The sequence below is a fragment of the Glycine soja genome, chromosome 8 (genome assembly GCF_004193775.1).
Source record: "Glycine soja cultivar W05 chromosome 8, ASM419377v2, whole genome shotgun sequence".
Taxonomy (NCBI): Eukaryota; Viridiplantae; Streptophyta; class Magnoliopsida; order Fabales; family Fabaceae; genus Glycine; species Glycine soja.
The window spans coordinates 13043020-13058594 of NC_041009.1; the positions used below are offsets into that span (position 1 = coordinate 13043020).

Below are 15575 nucleotides of genomic sequence, written 5' to 3' on the forward strand. Positions count from 1 at the left end.
CAGTCCAATTAGTTCTCAAAGAGACAACTGCATTTCTCAAGAGTTGGTGAAGGATGGGAAGTTGCATTCTTGTAACTTGTAAGCCTATAAATGATTTAGATTTGACCATTTTTTTTTATTGTGGCTTGTATACTGAGTGATGAGAGTTTTTTATTGGAAGGGTTCTCAGGGAGGGGATGACTCTTAAGATAGAGCTAGGCCAGCAAAGAATATTTTTAGATGGTTGTGGTCGCGGATTTGGTCACTAATTCCCATTCTTCTTCAATAATTTCCAAAATGTGTTTTGTCCTCAACTTAAATTCCATTGCATAAGTTTTCACCTTTTTATTTTAGAGTTAATGTTTTGTTTTTATAATTATTAAAAATTCAAAATTAAATAATAATAATAATAACACATAGCAATAGCTATGTACAATATATATATATATATATATACACACACACTCAAGAAACAGATAAACGTAAATGCATAATCCATTAAATTTAATTAATTGCATTGAATAAAACCTAATTAGATAGTATGTCTTAACATTTCCATAGTGGTACAAGCTCAGCCTATCTCTCTGTTTGAAACTTTGAGTCTTGTATGTAATAGACATCTCAATATATAAATGTCCACAATTTCTTATACTTAAATATCCAACAAATGAAATTATCTACCTCAAATAAATTTTGCAGTAACTAATTGCAAATAGTTTCTTATACTGTGATGCAAAGGCTCAAATATTGAGACCACAAATGAGACAAATTTCATTTTGATGCTTTTTATTCTATACATTTAGATAGGACATCACATTATTTTTTAAAAAAGAGATGTTGCAATGTTGTTTCTCTAGTTCAGTTCATGGTTTAACTTACTGAGACCTCAGATGCAAAATCGTGTTTTGCAACCATGTTTTCTTTCACATTATCATACATCACCACAAAATAGTCAAAAGCATTAAAGTCAAAACATGGAAATAGACAAATTTCAAGTAATTAGAAGGAAATAGAAAAATAAAAATAAAAAGAGAGATAAATTCCTAAGGTTCTTATGAAAAAGGAAATTTAATTGTTTGATAGTTTGAGGACTAAAATGACCATTCACTCATTATATTTTCTACTTCTAAAGTTTGCACTCTACCAGAAATGCACACTCACTGTGGATTTCAAAGTAATAACTTTTTAATCTTTTCAGAATGAAAATCAACAAACCGTTCTTTGTTCTGACTATATGCTGTCAAGTGAGATTAAAACATCCAAATCATTGTGATATACTATTTTATAACAGAATTGCAAAAATGTGGATACTGTACTGTTTCCGGTTATATCATAGTCAAAATAGGTATACAAGTTATTTAACAAGTGAAATTAAGGAACAATATGCGTGGTCTATGTATCAAGTAGAGAATGAAATCAGGTGTACTCATCTAACCAACAATAGTCCAAAAGAATTTGGAAATAGGTAAAGATTTCTAAAAAACAATTTTATTAAAGAACAAATTAGTACTCAATCCTAAAGTCATAAACTGAGTTTCAAACAATCTAATGAAAATTGTCAATAGAAAACCAATACAGTACAAGTCTAGAAGAGATTATAGAATGTCCCCTTTAAATAAGGGTGATCCATAATAAGGTTCAACCATTATAAGAGAATAAAAAAAAAAGACAAGAATCAATTTTGTTCAACAACTATTAAAATTAATTTCATAAGATTACTAGATATAGATATATGTTATCTGTATAAGCTTACCACACATAGGAATCCCCATTTCCTCCAGCAACAAAGTGTGCAACTTGAACATTTTTGCATCCCTGCCTTATATACACTCTTGTCCTTGAAGAAAAACCATTTTATGCTATGGATCAAATTCATTATATTTATACCTGACCTATTAAACACTAATGTATACATAATAACCTATGAAACATTAAGTGCTAGCTCATACATAGCTATGAACATGTAGCTAGACCATCTTGTGGTAGCAAACTCCTTTCTTGATCCAATGTCTCCCTAATTGCCTTGTAAAAGGTTATCCATGAAGAAGAGTATGCATCAACAGGACCCCACAAAAAGGTAGGGTTTGGACTTGCAGGGCATGCAGTAACCAAATCCAAAACTGAAACTGGTTTAATATTCTGTGGGAAATTGAATGCCAAGTTATCAACTTTGTGTTCATAAATTTTGCCATTTCTGTCCAATTTGTACCTTGAAGTGCCCTGAAACTCTCCTTTAGCCTCCCAGGGAACCCGCGGCACACCCCTAAGGTTCCACCTGACCAATATCACATTCTCTGAAGGCTGCCACACCCTGTACACATCAAGTGCAATCTCTCGGAACAAGATTTTGCCATGAAACCTCAATGCCCAGAAGATCAGCTTGTACTTCTCAATCCCAGTAAATGTGTTCAAGGGGTCCATGAATGTTATGTCATCCCTGAAATAACCAAACTCCAATGAAAACCTACTTAAAAAAGTTAGAACATTCATAAAAAGGCAAAGGATAAAACTCAGATACATTTGTCTATAACAATTATAGCTATGTTTGGATTACTATTGGAATTTCATTGGAGGGTGCTTAACATACTTTTGGAGAAGGAACTCCTTTGTATCTTTTGCTCTCAACGTACTTTTGGAATATTAAGAATGTTACCCCAAGCATGCACTATAATGGCCAATACCCACTTTTGGTCTCTCCATTATTTTTGGACTTTTTCTTACCCTTGGCTGATGTTGCAAATCATTTCACTGTTCTGTTTTAACCTCCCAGTCAATTACTTTAATTAGACTACTCAATGTATTAAAAATAAGAAGAAAATCGCACTAACTGCATATAAAGTCTGATTCTAAGAAATAACGTGTGGAAAGACAGGCACTATTATGCGTGTCTTTCCACTAGTGTAAACAATTGCATTTGGGATTTGGCTCCTCTATAAAGTTAAAGAGGGTAACGTAACTAATCTCAGTGTTGATGAATTAGTAATTAATAGTCTAACATGTTTATGATTTGTTATGCATATGCAACTAATATCAATTGTTGATTTTTTTTTCTTTAACGACTGAGATTACTTGTTTTAACTCTGGAGCTAATTGCTCAAGGATCCTTACTTTTGATATTATTTTCCAATCAAATTCAGCATTTTATCTAGCTAATCACAAGAAATTTTAATTAGTTACCAAAACAAAGACAATGGTTGCCAAGGTAAAACGACAAACTTAATTGAAAAATAGTCCAAAGTCCTAACACTATCATCGATACTGTATTTAAGAGTTTTGTCCCAAGAACAAAAAAAAAAAAACAGCACGGAGAAAAGAATTTGAAGACATATATGGTCACAAGTACGAAGAAAAAAATATGGTCACAAGGGGTGAGAAAGAATTAAAGGAATACCTATAAATGTCATAATTGAGGTCTTTGATGAAGATCAAAGGAAGGTCCTCACGGATTGTCCTGACATCAAGACCAAGGTTGAGGTAGAATTCATCCTTTGGCTGTTGTTGCTGCTTATCATGTGGTGTGCTGACTTTTGCAACTTGTGCAGTGGAAGTTTGTAGAGAAGAAGAGCATGTGGTGGATGATATAGGAAACTGAGAAGTGGGTTTTTGAGGTGAGAGAGTTTGGTGAAGGTTTGCTTTGTCTTTCTTGGATTTGGATTGAGCTAAAAGAGAAGGTTGGACGTTTGGTAGAAGAAAAGCCATGGCCTTAATGGTTTGCAAAGATATTATTGTTATGTTAGCTTTTTTTCATTTGTGTGTGTGAGAGAGAGAGAGAGAGAAGAGAAGAGAAGAAGAGATTTGTGTTTTTGTTCTGTTTTGTTGTGTCTGTGAGTTGTTTCTGATGATGATGCAAATTGAGGCTGTTGTTAACTTAGTATTTTAATTTGTGTCTGAGTGGCTTCGAACATGGCCATGAAATTTAGATGAATAGATACAAATGTTGCCAATTTTGCCTATGGACTTGCGTTTTATAATATTGCATTTTATGTCAAAACTCAAAAGCATGTCCTTATAATAAGAAGTGTCGTAAGTCATAACTACTTACTACGGAGAGATATATTGAGATGGTACACGACACGCGAGCGCATATATTAAATCTATTATTATGTATAAAATATATTTATAAAAATTTCAAATCACTTAATACTCCATTAATATACATTAAAATTAAAATAAGATATATTTTTAAATATATAAAAACATGAACTAATCATTTGATTACCTATTTATAATTGTTCAATTTTAATAAAATATAACACAAACAATCAACAAAATACATATTTATAATTTAATGATTTTTTATTTGAAAAAATTTATAATTTAATTATAAGATTAATAAAAATTATTTTAATCATATAATCACACATATATATATATATATATATATATATATATATATATATATATATATATATATATATATATATATATAGATAATTAAAATTGTTGGAAGTGTGAATAAAAAATCATTCATTAAATAAAGATGGACATGTTGAAAGTTAAATAAAAAATCATTCATTACATGGTGTCAAATTTACAAGCATTGTTTGCTCATGATTCATTTAATACGTAGATTTTTTCAATATTTTACCCCCTTTTCATTCATACAAAAATATTTCATTTAAATATAATATTTATCATTATTTTGATGATATGTGCTTTCTTTCGTTAGCTGATATGCTTAGAGACACACGTTTTGGATGAGCTAGATATATAGTCACACATAAATACTGCATTTTGGATCCATACAAGTGCTAGTTCTTTATGTAGTTAACAGACAATGTCACAGATATTTATTTACGCGCGCAGCCACGTAAACTAAACTAACAAAACCTTCTCAAAATCTTTAAACGTGATTCACAAAGTTTGTGATTAAACCAAATACACGTTTAAAAATTACTTTTATATGGTAGGTAGTACATTTAAAAATTAACACATTTTAAAATATGGTCATTTTTTTTTTTGGTACGGTGGAAAATAAAATATGGTCAATTAATACAAGTGATAAACGTACGTTATTATTATTGCAATTATTTTCTTTTGAGAGCGTAGGATACACGTGAAAAGAGAAGCAACACATTTCTACTCCTTTATCCCCTTATTAAATAAAATTGAGGGTTCATCCCAAATATTTACGGAAGGAACACATTTTTCACCATCATAATATCTCATTCTAGTGCCTGTACAAGTTATGTTCACATATTATAGTACAAATTTTAATTAACTGTTATATTAATTTGACCGTTGCTTGCTAATTCAAATCGTCTTTTTGCTTCTTTGACTATATAAATTAATTTAATCGACAATGTGATCAAAGCACTACATAAAGTGTTAAATTCAAACTTCAACACTGGATACTTGTATCCTCATTCATACTTGGAGAACAAGAATTAGGTTTTGCTCCTTTCTTTACTAGGATACCATCACAATTCACAAGTATTGTTAATGTTCTATTTATGAGACTAATTTAGGTAAGAAAGATTAGTAAGCCCTTTACTTTTGTTCTGGATTTAGTCCTTAAATTTAATATAAAAATATATTTTATAAAGTATCATATATTTTATTCATGTTTATTATATTTATCACTAGTAATAACATATATATAAAATGAATGGTACTTTATTATTATAATAATAATAATAATAATAATAATAATAATAATAATTTCCATCAATTTTTTTAATAATAATTGAAAAAATCAACGACTAAAACAAAACTTTTCTAAAGTTAAAAACTAAAATGACTTATACTTTTTAATTTCTATTTTTTTTTAATCTCTAACTCTAAACCGAATTTTGACTATCTTACCAATAATATTACACAAAGTATGCACTTTAACATTTTCCTTGGATGTGTGTACAACTCTTGTTACTCTTGTCGGTTCTTCGGCTTCTCTCCCTATTCAAAGTTGGAAATTTTTCTTCTAATTCGTTTTCTTGACTTTGATATTATGTATAACAACAAGATGAGTTGAAGATGAATTTGACCTTCCTTATCTCTATCTCCACAAAAGACTGAACGGGTATAAGTATGAGTAAAAAATGATGGATTTAAAATTTTAATATCTATTTCACTTTAATCGACTTTTATCGAATTCGAGTATACTCATGCTATACTCTTTTTTATAATTTTACTTTACTTATATATTTTAAATAAATTATATATTAAGTTTTTAATTGTATTTTAATTCAAACAATATATAAATATAATGAATAACAAAGAAATTAAAGTTAAGAATTTAATTCTATTTTAGTTAAATGTGTATTTTTAAGTTTTTATTTAATTATTTAACTATTTAATTTAATTAATTTATATTTTCAAAAATTATAAAAATAAAATCTTTAATATGTATTATGTATATATAAGTTGCGACAAAAAAAATTATAAAAAAAAATACAATAGTAACGATTACCGGTACCAATATGGGTAAGAGTATATTTTAACACACATTCTCATCCCCGCTTAAACAGTTGAGACTATATTTATATCCGTATCCATTTTCGATCAAAGGAGATATTTCTCATTAAAGTCGGAGCCATACCCACCAATAGGAGTGATTTATCTTGCCTATTTGATACTTCAGTGCTTAGCAATTGAAATAATTCGCATGTTTCGAATTCTTTTTTGGTTTCGTGTTGTGGATCATCAAATCATCAAGGAGTGGTGGGTGTAATATTTGCAGCACCAAATTCTGGTCTACAGTTCATACGAGGAAACAATATCTCCATCATTAAACAGAATAGCCACTTTTTTTGGTCTAAATTAGACAGTCAAGACATGCATGAATTTTATGTTTTACCCAAAAGCTAAATATCCCACAACAGATTTCGTGTATCATTTTGTTTAAAAAGTAAAGACCGTGTTCTTTGATTTAAAGGAGGAAAAAAAAAAAGAATCTGAAAAAGTCAATTCAAACACTTTATTACAACTATTTTTTTTCTTAAAGATAAAAGTAAATATTGTTTGAAAGAGTGGTGATGAGTATAAAAGTACTTCTCAAAATATGAAATAAATAAAACACACACTTCTGAGTTGAGAGTTTCTTCGACTAAATTGTATAACTACTCCCCAAATTCCAATAAAGCTATCTTTATGCTAAAATGTCAAAGAAAGTGCCAGTAACATATACACTCTAATACTCTCTATTAAATATATATTTTCCATTGGTTAAAATTCACATGAATCCTCCTAGTTTATGAATGAGATTCATCAAATAAAGAATGAAATCCATGTAAATTTCACTTAATAAGAAAAAAAATGTCTTAAAAAAGAGAGTGTGTTATTAGCAATTTAGCATTTCTTATTGTGAAATTACTGTCATTTGTTGATGTGAGGGGTGGGCTCCGGTTGCATGCTGTGTCTTAGATTGAAGGGTGAGATGCATAACATGCTAATGCTGTTTTGGATAAGGTTTCCTTTTATTGAAAATGAAATGACAAAATAAACACAAGTCTAGGAGAGGGAAGAATGCAAAGAGGGTCCTCCTCCAAAGGATTTCTGGAGTGGATATTCTTCAAGGTTCTCACTTCTTTTCAAGAGCCAATACAAAAGAGGGAGCACATTCCTTTTTGGGATACCATGTACTTTAGCATTTTTATTTTTTTTTATTCATAGCATCTTTTTTTCTTTCTTATAGGTTAGAATGCTACATAGACTAATATAATGGAACTCTAATGTTATTTAATGGTGACCGAGAAAGAACGAGAGAATAATATAAGACTACAATTCTATTGAACCAATTTGAATAAACATCTCATCAAGCACTTATAAAGAAAATAAAAAACAAATCAAGTAATCAAAATATATCCTTACATAAATTAAAATAAACTTATGCGTCTCAACTTTTTCATAAACTCACGCGTCTAATTTTTCCGCAAACTATAAAAAACCTTAGCATTTTTAAATTAAAAAAGGTCTTTAACAATGGGATTTTACAACCGAAAAATTCTGGTGAGTTAGAAGCTAATTGAAACTCAAACTATAACATAATGGTTCTAGCAAATGAAATTAACTTTCTACGAGTTCTATCATTTAAAGGGAATTTCCATAAACTCCAGCAACATATTAGGGTATGCTTGATTTGGCGTTTGTACACCCAACGGGAGGTTTACCCCTCATGAAAAATTGTGCCTGCTTGAATGGCAAATAATTTTTTCAGTTCAGTTGAACGAGACTTTCACACAAACTAAGGTTTATCCTAAAACTACTTTTCTCTTGAACATAGAAAACTCAAAAAATGAATAAAGTTACATTAAACCTACTTTTAACTAAACTTAATATTACAAAGTTAAGTTTAACCAAACTTTACTTTTTCAATGGTAATCCGAACATACTTCGTAGTCCGATGTCAAATCCGCAGCCAATTCTTGAATTTGATGTAACTAGGGACACCTCATCTCTTGGGCCAAGTATACATGTGTCAGGCTTCAAATATTTAGTAATGAAATTGGCTCCTGCATTGACATTGTACAACATAATTTGTTTAAGCAACAGGACTTTAACCAGGGCATATCCATGATCACTTTGTAACCTGAACTTCTGCTACAAATATTTTGATTTTTTTTATTAAATAGAAATCACCTCATGCAACCAACTTAGCCATGATTTTGAAATGGCTTATATGTCAATATATAGTTCCTACTTTACAGTTCTACACTACTTAATTACAGATGCAAATAATTTCTTCTTATATCTATGATAGTAATGTGTTGCAATACAAAATGAGAAGTAATACATTTAATAATTGAAGATTTGAGAAAACAAATGTAGTAGCAATCAAAACACTATTTAATTTCTACTTTATGAAGCAACAATCAGTCTCAATTTGCATGGTTGTCATGTTGAATTGGATTGTAGACAATATAAATAGCAAACTTATTAGCAGTCTCAAGAAACACTGCCTTTGTGCCATGGCTTGAAACTTGGCCTCTACACTTGACCAAGCCACAAAATTCTGTTTTTCAATCCTCTAAGTTTGTAGGTTCCCACCAAGAAACTTAGTAGCCTGAGTTTGACTTCCTATCTATAACTGACCCATCATAATCAGCATCAGTATACACTTCCATGGATAAATCCTCAATCCTTCTTCAATAACAACCCACTTTCAGGGGTAGTTTTAAGTTATTGAAAATATTCAGTAAACTCCTTGTAGGTGCCTTTCCTACATATCATGCATAAATTGACTAACAACTACATATGTAGGGAATTCTTTAGGTTTTAGTCTCTACTTCAACATTTCTTTCTCATTCAAATCATCCCCAGTTCCCTAGGATAATAATATAATCTACATATGTAGGGAAATCTCCGCGCACACAAGATCAATAATAAGAACACCACAAAGTAAATAATAGACACAAAATTTATGTGGTTCATTACTTCTTGCCTTCATCTACGGGAATACCCAAATGTGTATCACACTACAAATCCAAGTATCTCACCACTAAAAACTTATAAGAAATTATAAACACTCACTTCACAAGAGACTCTCCACTATTCAAATGACCTCTCAAACATGCTTTTGGATTACGCACTCTTAGATGTGTGTTGATGTTTCTTAACATCATGGTTGGAGACAAGATGTGTGTACTTCATAGCAGTGACACCTAGGACCTCACTCCTCTTCCTCCCAGGGAAGTTTGTTGTCGGATGTAAATAGATTTTCACCATAAAAGTTGTCCCTAATGGTAAAGTTAACCAGCTTAAGGTCTTTGGATTAGACTATGGTGACACTGTCTATCATGAAAAATTAATTGATTTATTCTTACCATTAATCTATTCCAAACACACTATAAGTTCCTTCAGCTGCATTAGAATGTAAAGGCAATTCAAGAGGGGGAAGTCTAAATCTAATTTCCCAAACTTAGACAACTCAGACAACCAATTACACTTTCCCTGAGGCTGAGGTGCAACAAAGAAATATTCAATTTCATGGAAGATCACATCTTTAGATTTAGAAACCTGATGACTAGAAGGGTGATCAGTTACACCCTTCCTTGGAAGCTGAATAACCAAGAAAAGCACACTTGACACTAAGTGGATCAAACTTACTGTGATGCTGTTTGCTAAAATGAACAAAAGCACTTGAGCAGATTGTATTAACTGAGCAGTCTTGAGAGATATGCACTTAGCAGACTATATTCACATAAATCTAAAACAAATACATATACCTACAAGAACAATAAATAGGAAAGATTATTTCATATGATCCTAAATTTCCAATATCATTTGGTTTTTCAAACAGTGACTATTTCATGATCGTAATACTCACAGTATAACACTAAATACTATCATTATTTTCAACACAACCAGCATTAACAGTTCAGTATCTCCATAATTAATGAGACCTTATAACATTTACCCTTCCACTACAATATATGATAATCTATAAGAATCATAACATTCACGTAACCAATTCCATGGGCAATTACACAACTTTCAACAGAATCGTAGTGCTAAAAAATCACAGTATATCTATAGTAACCTGAATAATTTCATCAAGCAGATTTAACATCCAGCACAGCAGGAACAATACCAGCACCAATTCCCTGAATCAGATGCCCTCCTTTTACACATTCATGCAACATGTCCTGTTAGTATAGCATTAGCACCATCAGATGTCAGTCTGAAAGTAAAATATTATGTGATGTACTGCCTCTCAAAGTTGAAAAGAAAGGAATGCCAAATTAAATTTACCTCAAAAAGTTGATAGGGGAAAAAATAATGCTTTTAAAAAATATCAGGAAGTGAAAAATCATAATTTTAGTTCTATCGTAATGATGCATATATGGCATCAGTCTCTATGATTGATACCAAAGAACATTAGTAAAATGTTCCTAATCCAATTAAATTGGAGAACAATGTGAGTGGCAATAGGCTTTAAATAGTCCACTGAACTCAGTCTATTGCACCAACTGTTTGGTTGAGTCATGAGTGTTCTAACATATTAACCAAGATACATACTGGCTTACAATCTGAAGATCATTTGAAATGCAGATATCAAAGGTCAACAAGAGATTAAAATCTTATGAAGTGACTACTTAGAAGATTTTGATGATTTCAAGAGGTAAAAGAGTTGAAGTGATGTTGTAGAGGTTATACATGGAGAGAAAATGGGACAAGAAAGAGCAATAAGATAGGTACATCATTTATGAAGACAGTAAGTAGCTTACCTGGCTGTCCTCCACTCAAGACTGCACTTTCAACTGGTTCCACTCCATAGACCTTGATGAAAACACATAGCATTAGCAATGAAGGTAATTGCATGCATTTTAAACTCTCTTCTATCCACAGGAAAGTGTTCACAAGAAAAGGAACCTTGATTTTTGAATTTCTCTCCTTGAGGAATTTCCCTGCACCTGTTATTGTACCGCCAGTTCCTATACCTGCTACAAGGGCATCAACTTTCTCTCCAGAATCTCTCCATATCTCAGGGCCAGTGGTTTCATAGTGAATCTACAAGGACGCACAGATTTTCCATCAGAAGATCACATACTATATCTCAATACATACAAGATAAATTACCTTTGGGTTTGCAGGATTTTCAAATTGATGAGACATAAAAGCATCACATGTCTCCCTCAGTAGCTCCTCAGCCTTTTGAAGACTACTTCTGAAGCCCATAGCAGGATCAGTGAGATGCAGCTCAGCTCCCAAAGCACGGAGCACAATTCTCCTCTCGAGACTCATTAAAGCCGGCATCGCTAGGATTAGCCTGTAACCTTTAAGTGCTGCAATGAATGTCAATCCAATTCCAGTGTTTCCACCAGTAGTCTCAACAAGTACAGTCTTTCACCAGTTTAATTTAACCATGTCCACAACCAGAAAAAAAAAAAAAAAACACAAAAATCTCATCTAAGAAACCCAACAATCTGAACTTGAAAACACAGCATCACTTTGACTAAACATGGTTGATTATTGGGGTAAAAATGGCACAAAAAACTAAGCCCCTATTTGGATAAATCTTCTCAATAAATCCTAATAGGAGAAGAGAATAAAAAGGTAAAATGAATTAAATTTCTTCCATAAGTTAAAATTAGCTTATACAAAAGTTAAAATCAGAATTTGGAGAAGTTAAATGAGAGGACTTCTATAAATTAACTTATGTATAAGCTAATTTTAACTTATGGGAGAAACTCAATTCATTTTACCATCTTGTTTTCTTCTCCTGTAAGTGCTTATTGAGAAGTTTATCCAAACAGGACCTGAATTCATAAATCATATCATGCATGTACAAAACCACCAATACCTCAGAACTAGAGTTCTATTACCAACCATCCCTGGTGTAATCAGGCCATTGTCCTCAGCATCCTCGATCATACTTAATGCTATCCTGAATTCCTGCACCCCCAAACAAACAGTTAGAATGTCTTTTTTACATAAAGTCCCAATGATGGTAAGGCAGACCAAAAGAACAGAGAGCCAACCTCTTTAGCATTTCACAAAGAAAAATCACTTCACCAACATCTATTCCCATTACACAATGAATTAGCAGGAAATTTTCAAGCATCTTTAACATAGAAAAGAAACAATGATTCATTATTTATGACAGAGAAAAACAGTAAACTCTTTTGCACCTGTCTTTGACACTTGAGCAGGGTTCCATTGATTCCAACTTTGCAGCAATGCAAGCCACACACAATGGAGTGTTTCCAATTAGCTGCAGAAAGCAAGAAATAAGGGTGTAACAACTATTTCTTTCTAACCGCAGAATAATCATAACCAAAAGAGCTAAAAGAGAAAGAAAAATTACTTCAGTAACATCTTGTTTTATTGCACACTCCTTGTACATGCTATCTTGGTAGCACCTGAACACTGGATTGTGAGAATGAATCCGAGACTGAAACAAAAAGGAGAGAGAAACACAGCAAGTTATTATGTGTCAACACAGCACAATGAATATTAATGACAAGTTGGCATATTGAACATGCATGTTCTGTACTTACAAGAATTTATCTACAACAAGATGAGCTTCCTTCTTTGCTTGAAATAGATCCTCTTTGACTCTATTTCGGACACTGAGCTCCCACATCGGAATGATAATGCAAACTAGTGACTTGTCATTTCCAACTTTTTCCAATTTTTAATTCGTTTTTCATATTTACTTGTAATTTAATTTAAGTACATATAATTTAAATTAAAAAAACAGCTAATAAAATATGTCAATCGGAAAATTAGGAACTATTAATCGTCGACATAATTAATAATTATTAATTTAGAATTATTATTGCTGAGCTGAACTACTTTTAATTATTTACTTAAAAATTAACTACATGTTAGTGCTAACTTTATTTCAAAATATTCGTTGCTCACTTCAGTTGATAAGAGTTTTTCTTATTATAGTTTTTCTTCTGGTTTCTAGCTAGTTGCTTGGCCTTGTTCAGATTCATCTCTATGATCAAATTAATATGGGAGCAACTATTCACATTACCAAAATTGTTTTCTCACTGTCCATGTGGGTATTTTTTTTTTCAAAAATATCCTTCATAGGAAACACCATTATGTTGTTCACTTGTACAATCTCCATTGTATATAGTTGTGGCGAAAAAAATATATATGGGTAGAGGAGTTTCAATGACATCAATTGTTATTCTTCTTGCATTGAGACTATTCTACCTATTTTTTCTTTTTTTCGTGATTTTGCATTTTAGAAAAATAACATTAATTTTGTTCATCGAGATGATGATTCCACTAAACTAACAAATAATTAAGCATGTTAGAATTAGGTTTGGTCGTTCAAGATGTTAGAATTTCACATGCTTGGACTTGATATGCTAAACTTATAATTCCACCGAATGGTCTCGGACTCTTGTATCAACTCCAAGGGACGACATCTCCTTCTATTAATTGGAAATGGTTGAGACTTGGACCGCAAACGATGCGGCAACCAAAGTTGGTCTCCAATAAGACTCAGACAGTGAATGATGCAGAGATAGAAGATGGAGTAGTGTTTTTTTTATTAATATTTCATATTTGCTTATGTACAAAGATTGGTATTTTGTTTCTAATTTTTGGGATTTTAGAGTTTTTTTTTTTTTCACAACCCTTCTTCTGTGCGTAGGTTCGGAAAAAAATTGGACAAATAAAGGACCACATGTTTCTAATTTGATGGTTGGGGTACAGAGGTCACTTTCTTATATGGTCAGATTTCATTTGTGTTTGCAAAATATATACATATATATATATATTCTCTTTGATTTTAATTTCCATTTTGATTTTGATTATGATTAGTTTCTTATATGAGGGTTGAATTACATAGCTCTTTTTGACTTTCTCGTTTTTTTTCATGATCGGCCTTAATGGCTTTCTCATATGCAAGCGTAATTTTCAATTTCCAAAATATGAGGGTTTACAACTAATTCACAGAAATCTCATTTCCTCTGACTGAAATTCCCTTTTTACTATTGTGTGATTGCTATTCATGCCAAAACAATTGGGGAAATTTGAAATAGAACCAATTACAATTGTTATTTCTTTTTTTTGTGTGTAAATTTACAATTGTTAATTCTGATATAGTTATCCCTGAATCCCTTGCATAAAACTATGAAACTGAAAATAAAGTTTAAATCCTAATGTCACACCATCACTTCTATGACAGAGTATAGTTATATGTTACAGTAACTCATCTTAGGCGTGTACGTATAGTTCTACATCTCAACAATTTGGGAAAATATTAAGAATATGAGCAATGCCTTTGTTATTATTTATAATGTCTTCATTGAAAAACAATTCAGGTATTATATAGTGATTATGGCCTATTAATTCATATTTATTTGGGAATTTATATATATAGTCAGATATGGCTTGCTTATTGTTCTATGAAATATTACATCTAAACCAGAGAGGATTTGTTTGAAGAGATGTTGCAAGAACCTGATGAGTTCTTCTCATGACGTCTTGAAAACTATGATTGGCTTATTAAAGCTTTCAAGGGAGGGTTCTCCAAGTACTTGAGTGCTTATTTCTTAGCTTTGGGATTTTCATTTTCTTTATGCCTTATAAGGATTCCCATCTAGCGACCCAATTGCACTCTAATGAATTCTTAGTTTCTTATTTAATTATTCAAATGTTTCACCTGCTTAATTCCCATCTAGATTTAATGATTTTGATTCCTTTGTTCACTGATCATTAAGCTGGGAGCAGTCAGAAAGGTTATAATTTCATGCTGATGGGATAGCTGTTCGCTCATCTTTATTTTTCAATCATCACTTTGACCAAGTCAACTTGTGTTATTTCTATGGAGTTGCAAAGGTTTCTTTCTAGAGGGTAATTGGCGTGGGAGCCTATGTGGCGTTGCACGCACACATTATGCGGGTTATTCAATTAAGCTGGACTACAACTTGGGATGGAACATATCTTTTGCCCAACTTAAGCCATTTAAATAAATGAATTTTGCATCCAAAAAAAAATCATGTGAATTATCTGTTGCTATATTATTCAACTCCTATTTGGGTGAAAGAATTTATACCTGTACCAAAGTTGCCAAAACACTGATATTTATCTCTAGGGAAGCTCATAGAGAGACTATTGCAAGGGGCATTGAACAATTTCTTTGAACTATTAAACATATTCTGTGTTGCAAACCGCTTAAAGCAGTAAAGTAG

The 15575-nt window shown here is 31.6% G+C and overlaps 2 protein-coding genes across 4 annotated transcripts; both read right to left on the reverse strand.

Annotated features, from left to right (window-relative positions):
* Positions 1-1550: 1550 nt before the first annotated feature.
* Positions 1551-3878, reverse strand: LOC114422070. 2 transcript variants are annotated; one of them, XM_028388261.1, is made up of 2 exons: positions 3371-3878; positions 1551-2443 (listed from the first exon to the last, which is right to left on the reverse strand). In XM_028388261.1, the coding sequence occupies exons 1-2, from the start codon at positions 3676-3678 to the stop codon at positions 1933-1935; spliced, it is 819 nt and encodes a 272-aa protein (XP_028244062.1). In that variant the 5' UTR covers positions 3679-3878; the 3' UTR covers positions 1551-1932. The 2 variants fall into 2 exon arrangements, with proteins under 2 accessions (XP_028244062.1, XP_028244063.1); XM_028388262.1 differs by having other exon boundaries at positions 1551-2416; positions 3371-3870.
* A 4147-nt stretch (positions 3879-8025) lies between these two features.
* LOC114422072 (cysteine synthase-like) lies at positions 8026-13092 on the reverse strand. Of its 2 annotated transcripts, XM_028388264.1 has the most exons (9): positions 12918-13092; positions 12725-12811; positions 12549-12631; positions 12221-12312; positions 11497-11760; positions 11290-11427; positions 11145-11196; positions 10457-10562; positions 8026-8429 (listed from the first exon to the last, which is right to left on the reverse strand). In XM_028388264.1, the coding sequence occupies exons 5-8, from the start codon at positions 11671-11673 to the stop codon at positions 10549-10551; spliced, it is 381 nt and encodes a 126-aa protein (XP_028244065.1). In that variant the 5' UTR covers positions 11674-11760; positions 12221-12312; positions 12549-12631; positions 12725-12811; positions 12918-13092; the 3' UTR covers positions 8026-8429; positions 10457-10548. The 2 variants fall into 2 exon arrangements, with proteins under 2 accessions (XP_028244065.1, XP_028244064.1); XM_028388263.1 differs by having other exon boundaries at positions 11497-12312.
* Between the last annotated feature and the right edge of the window lie 2483 nt (positions 13093-15575).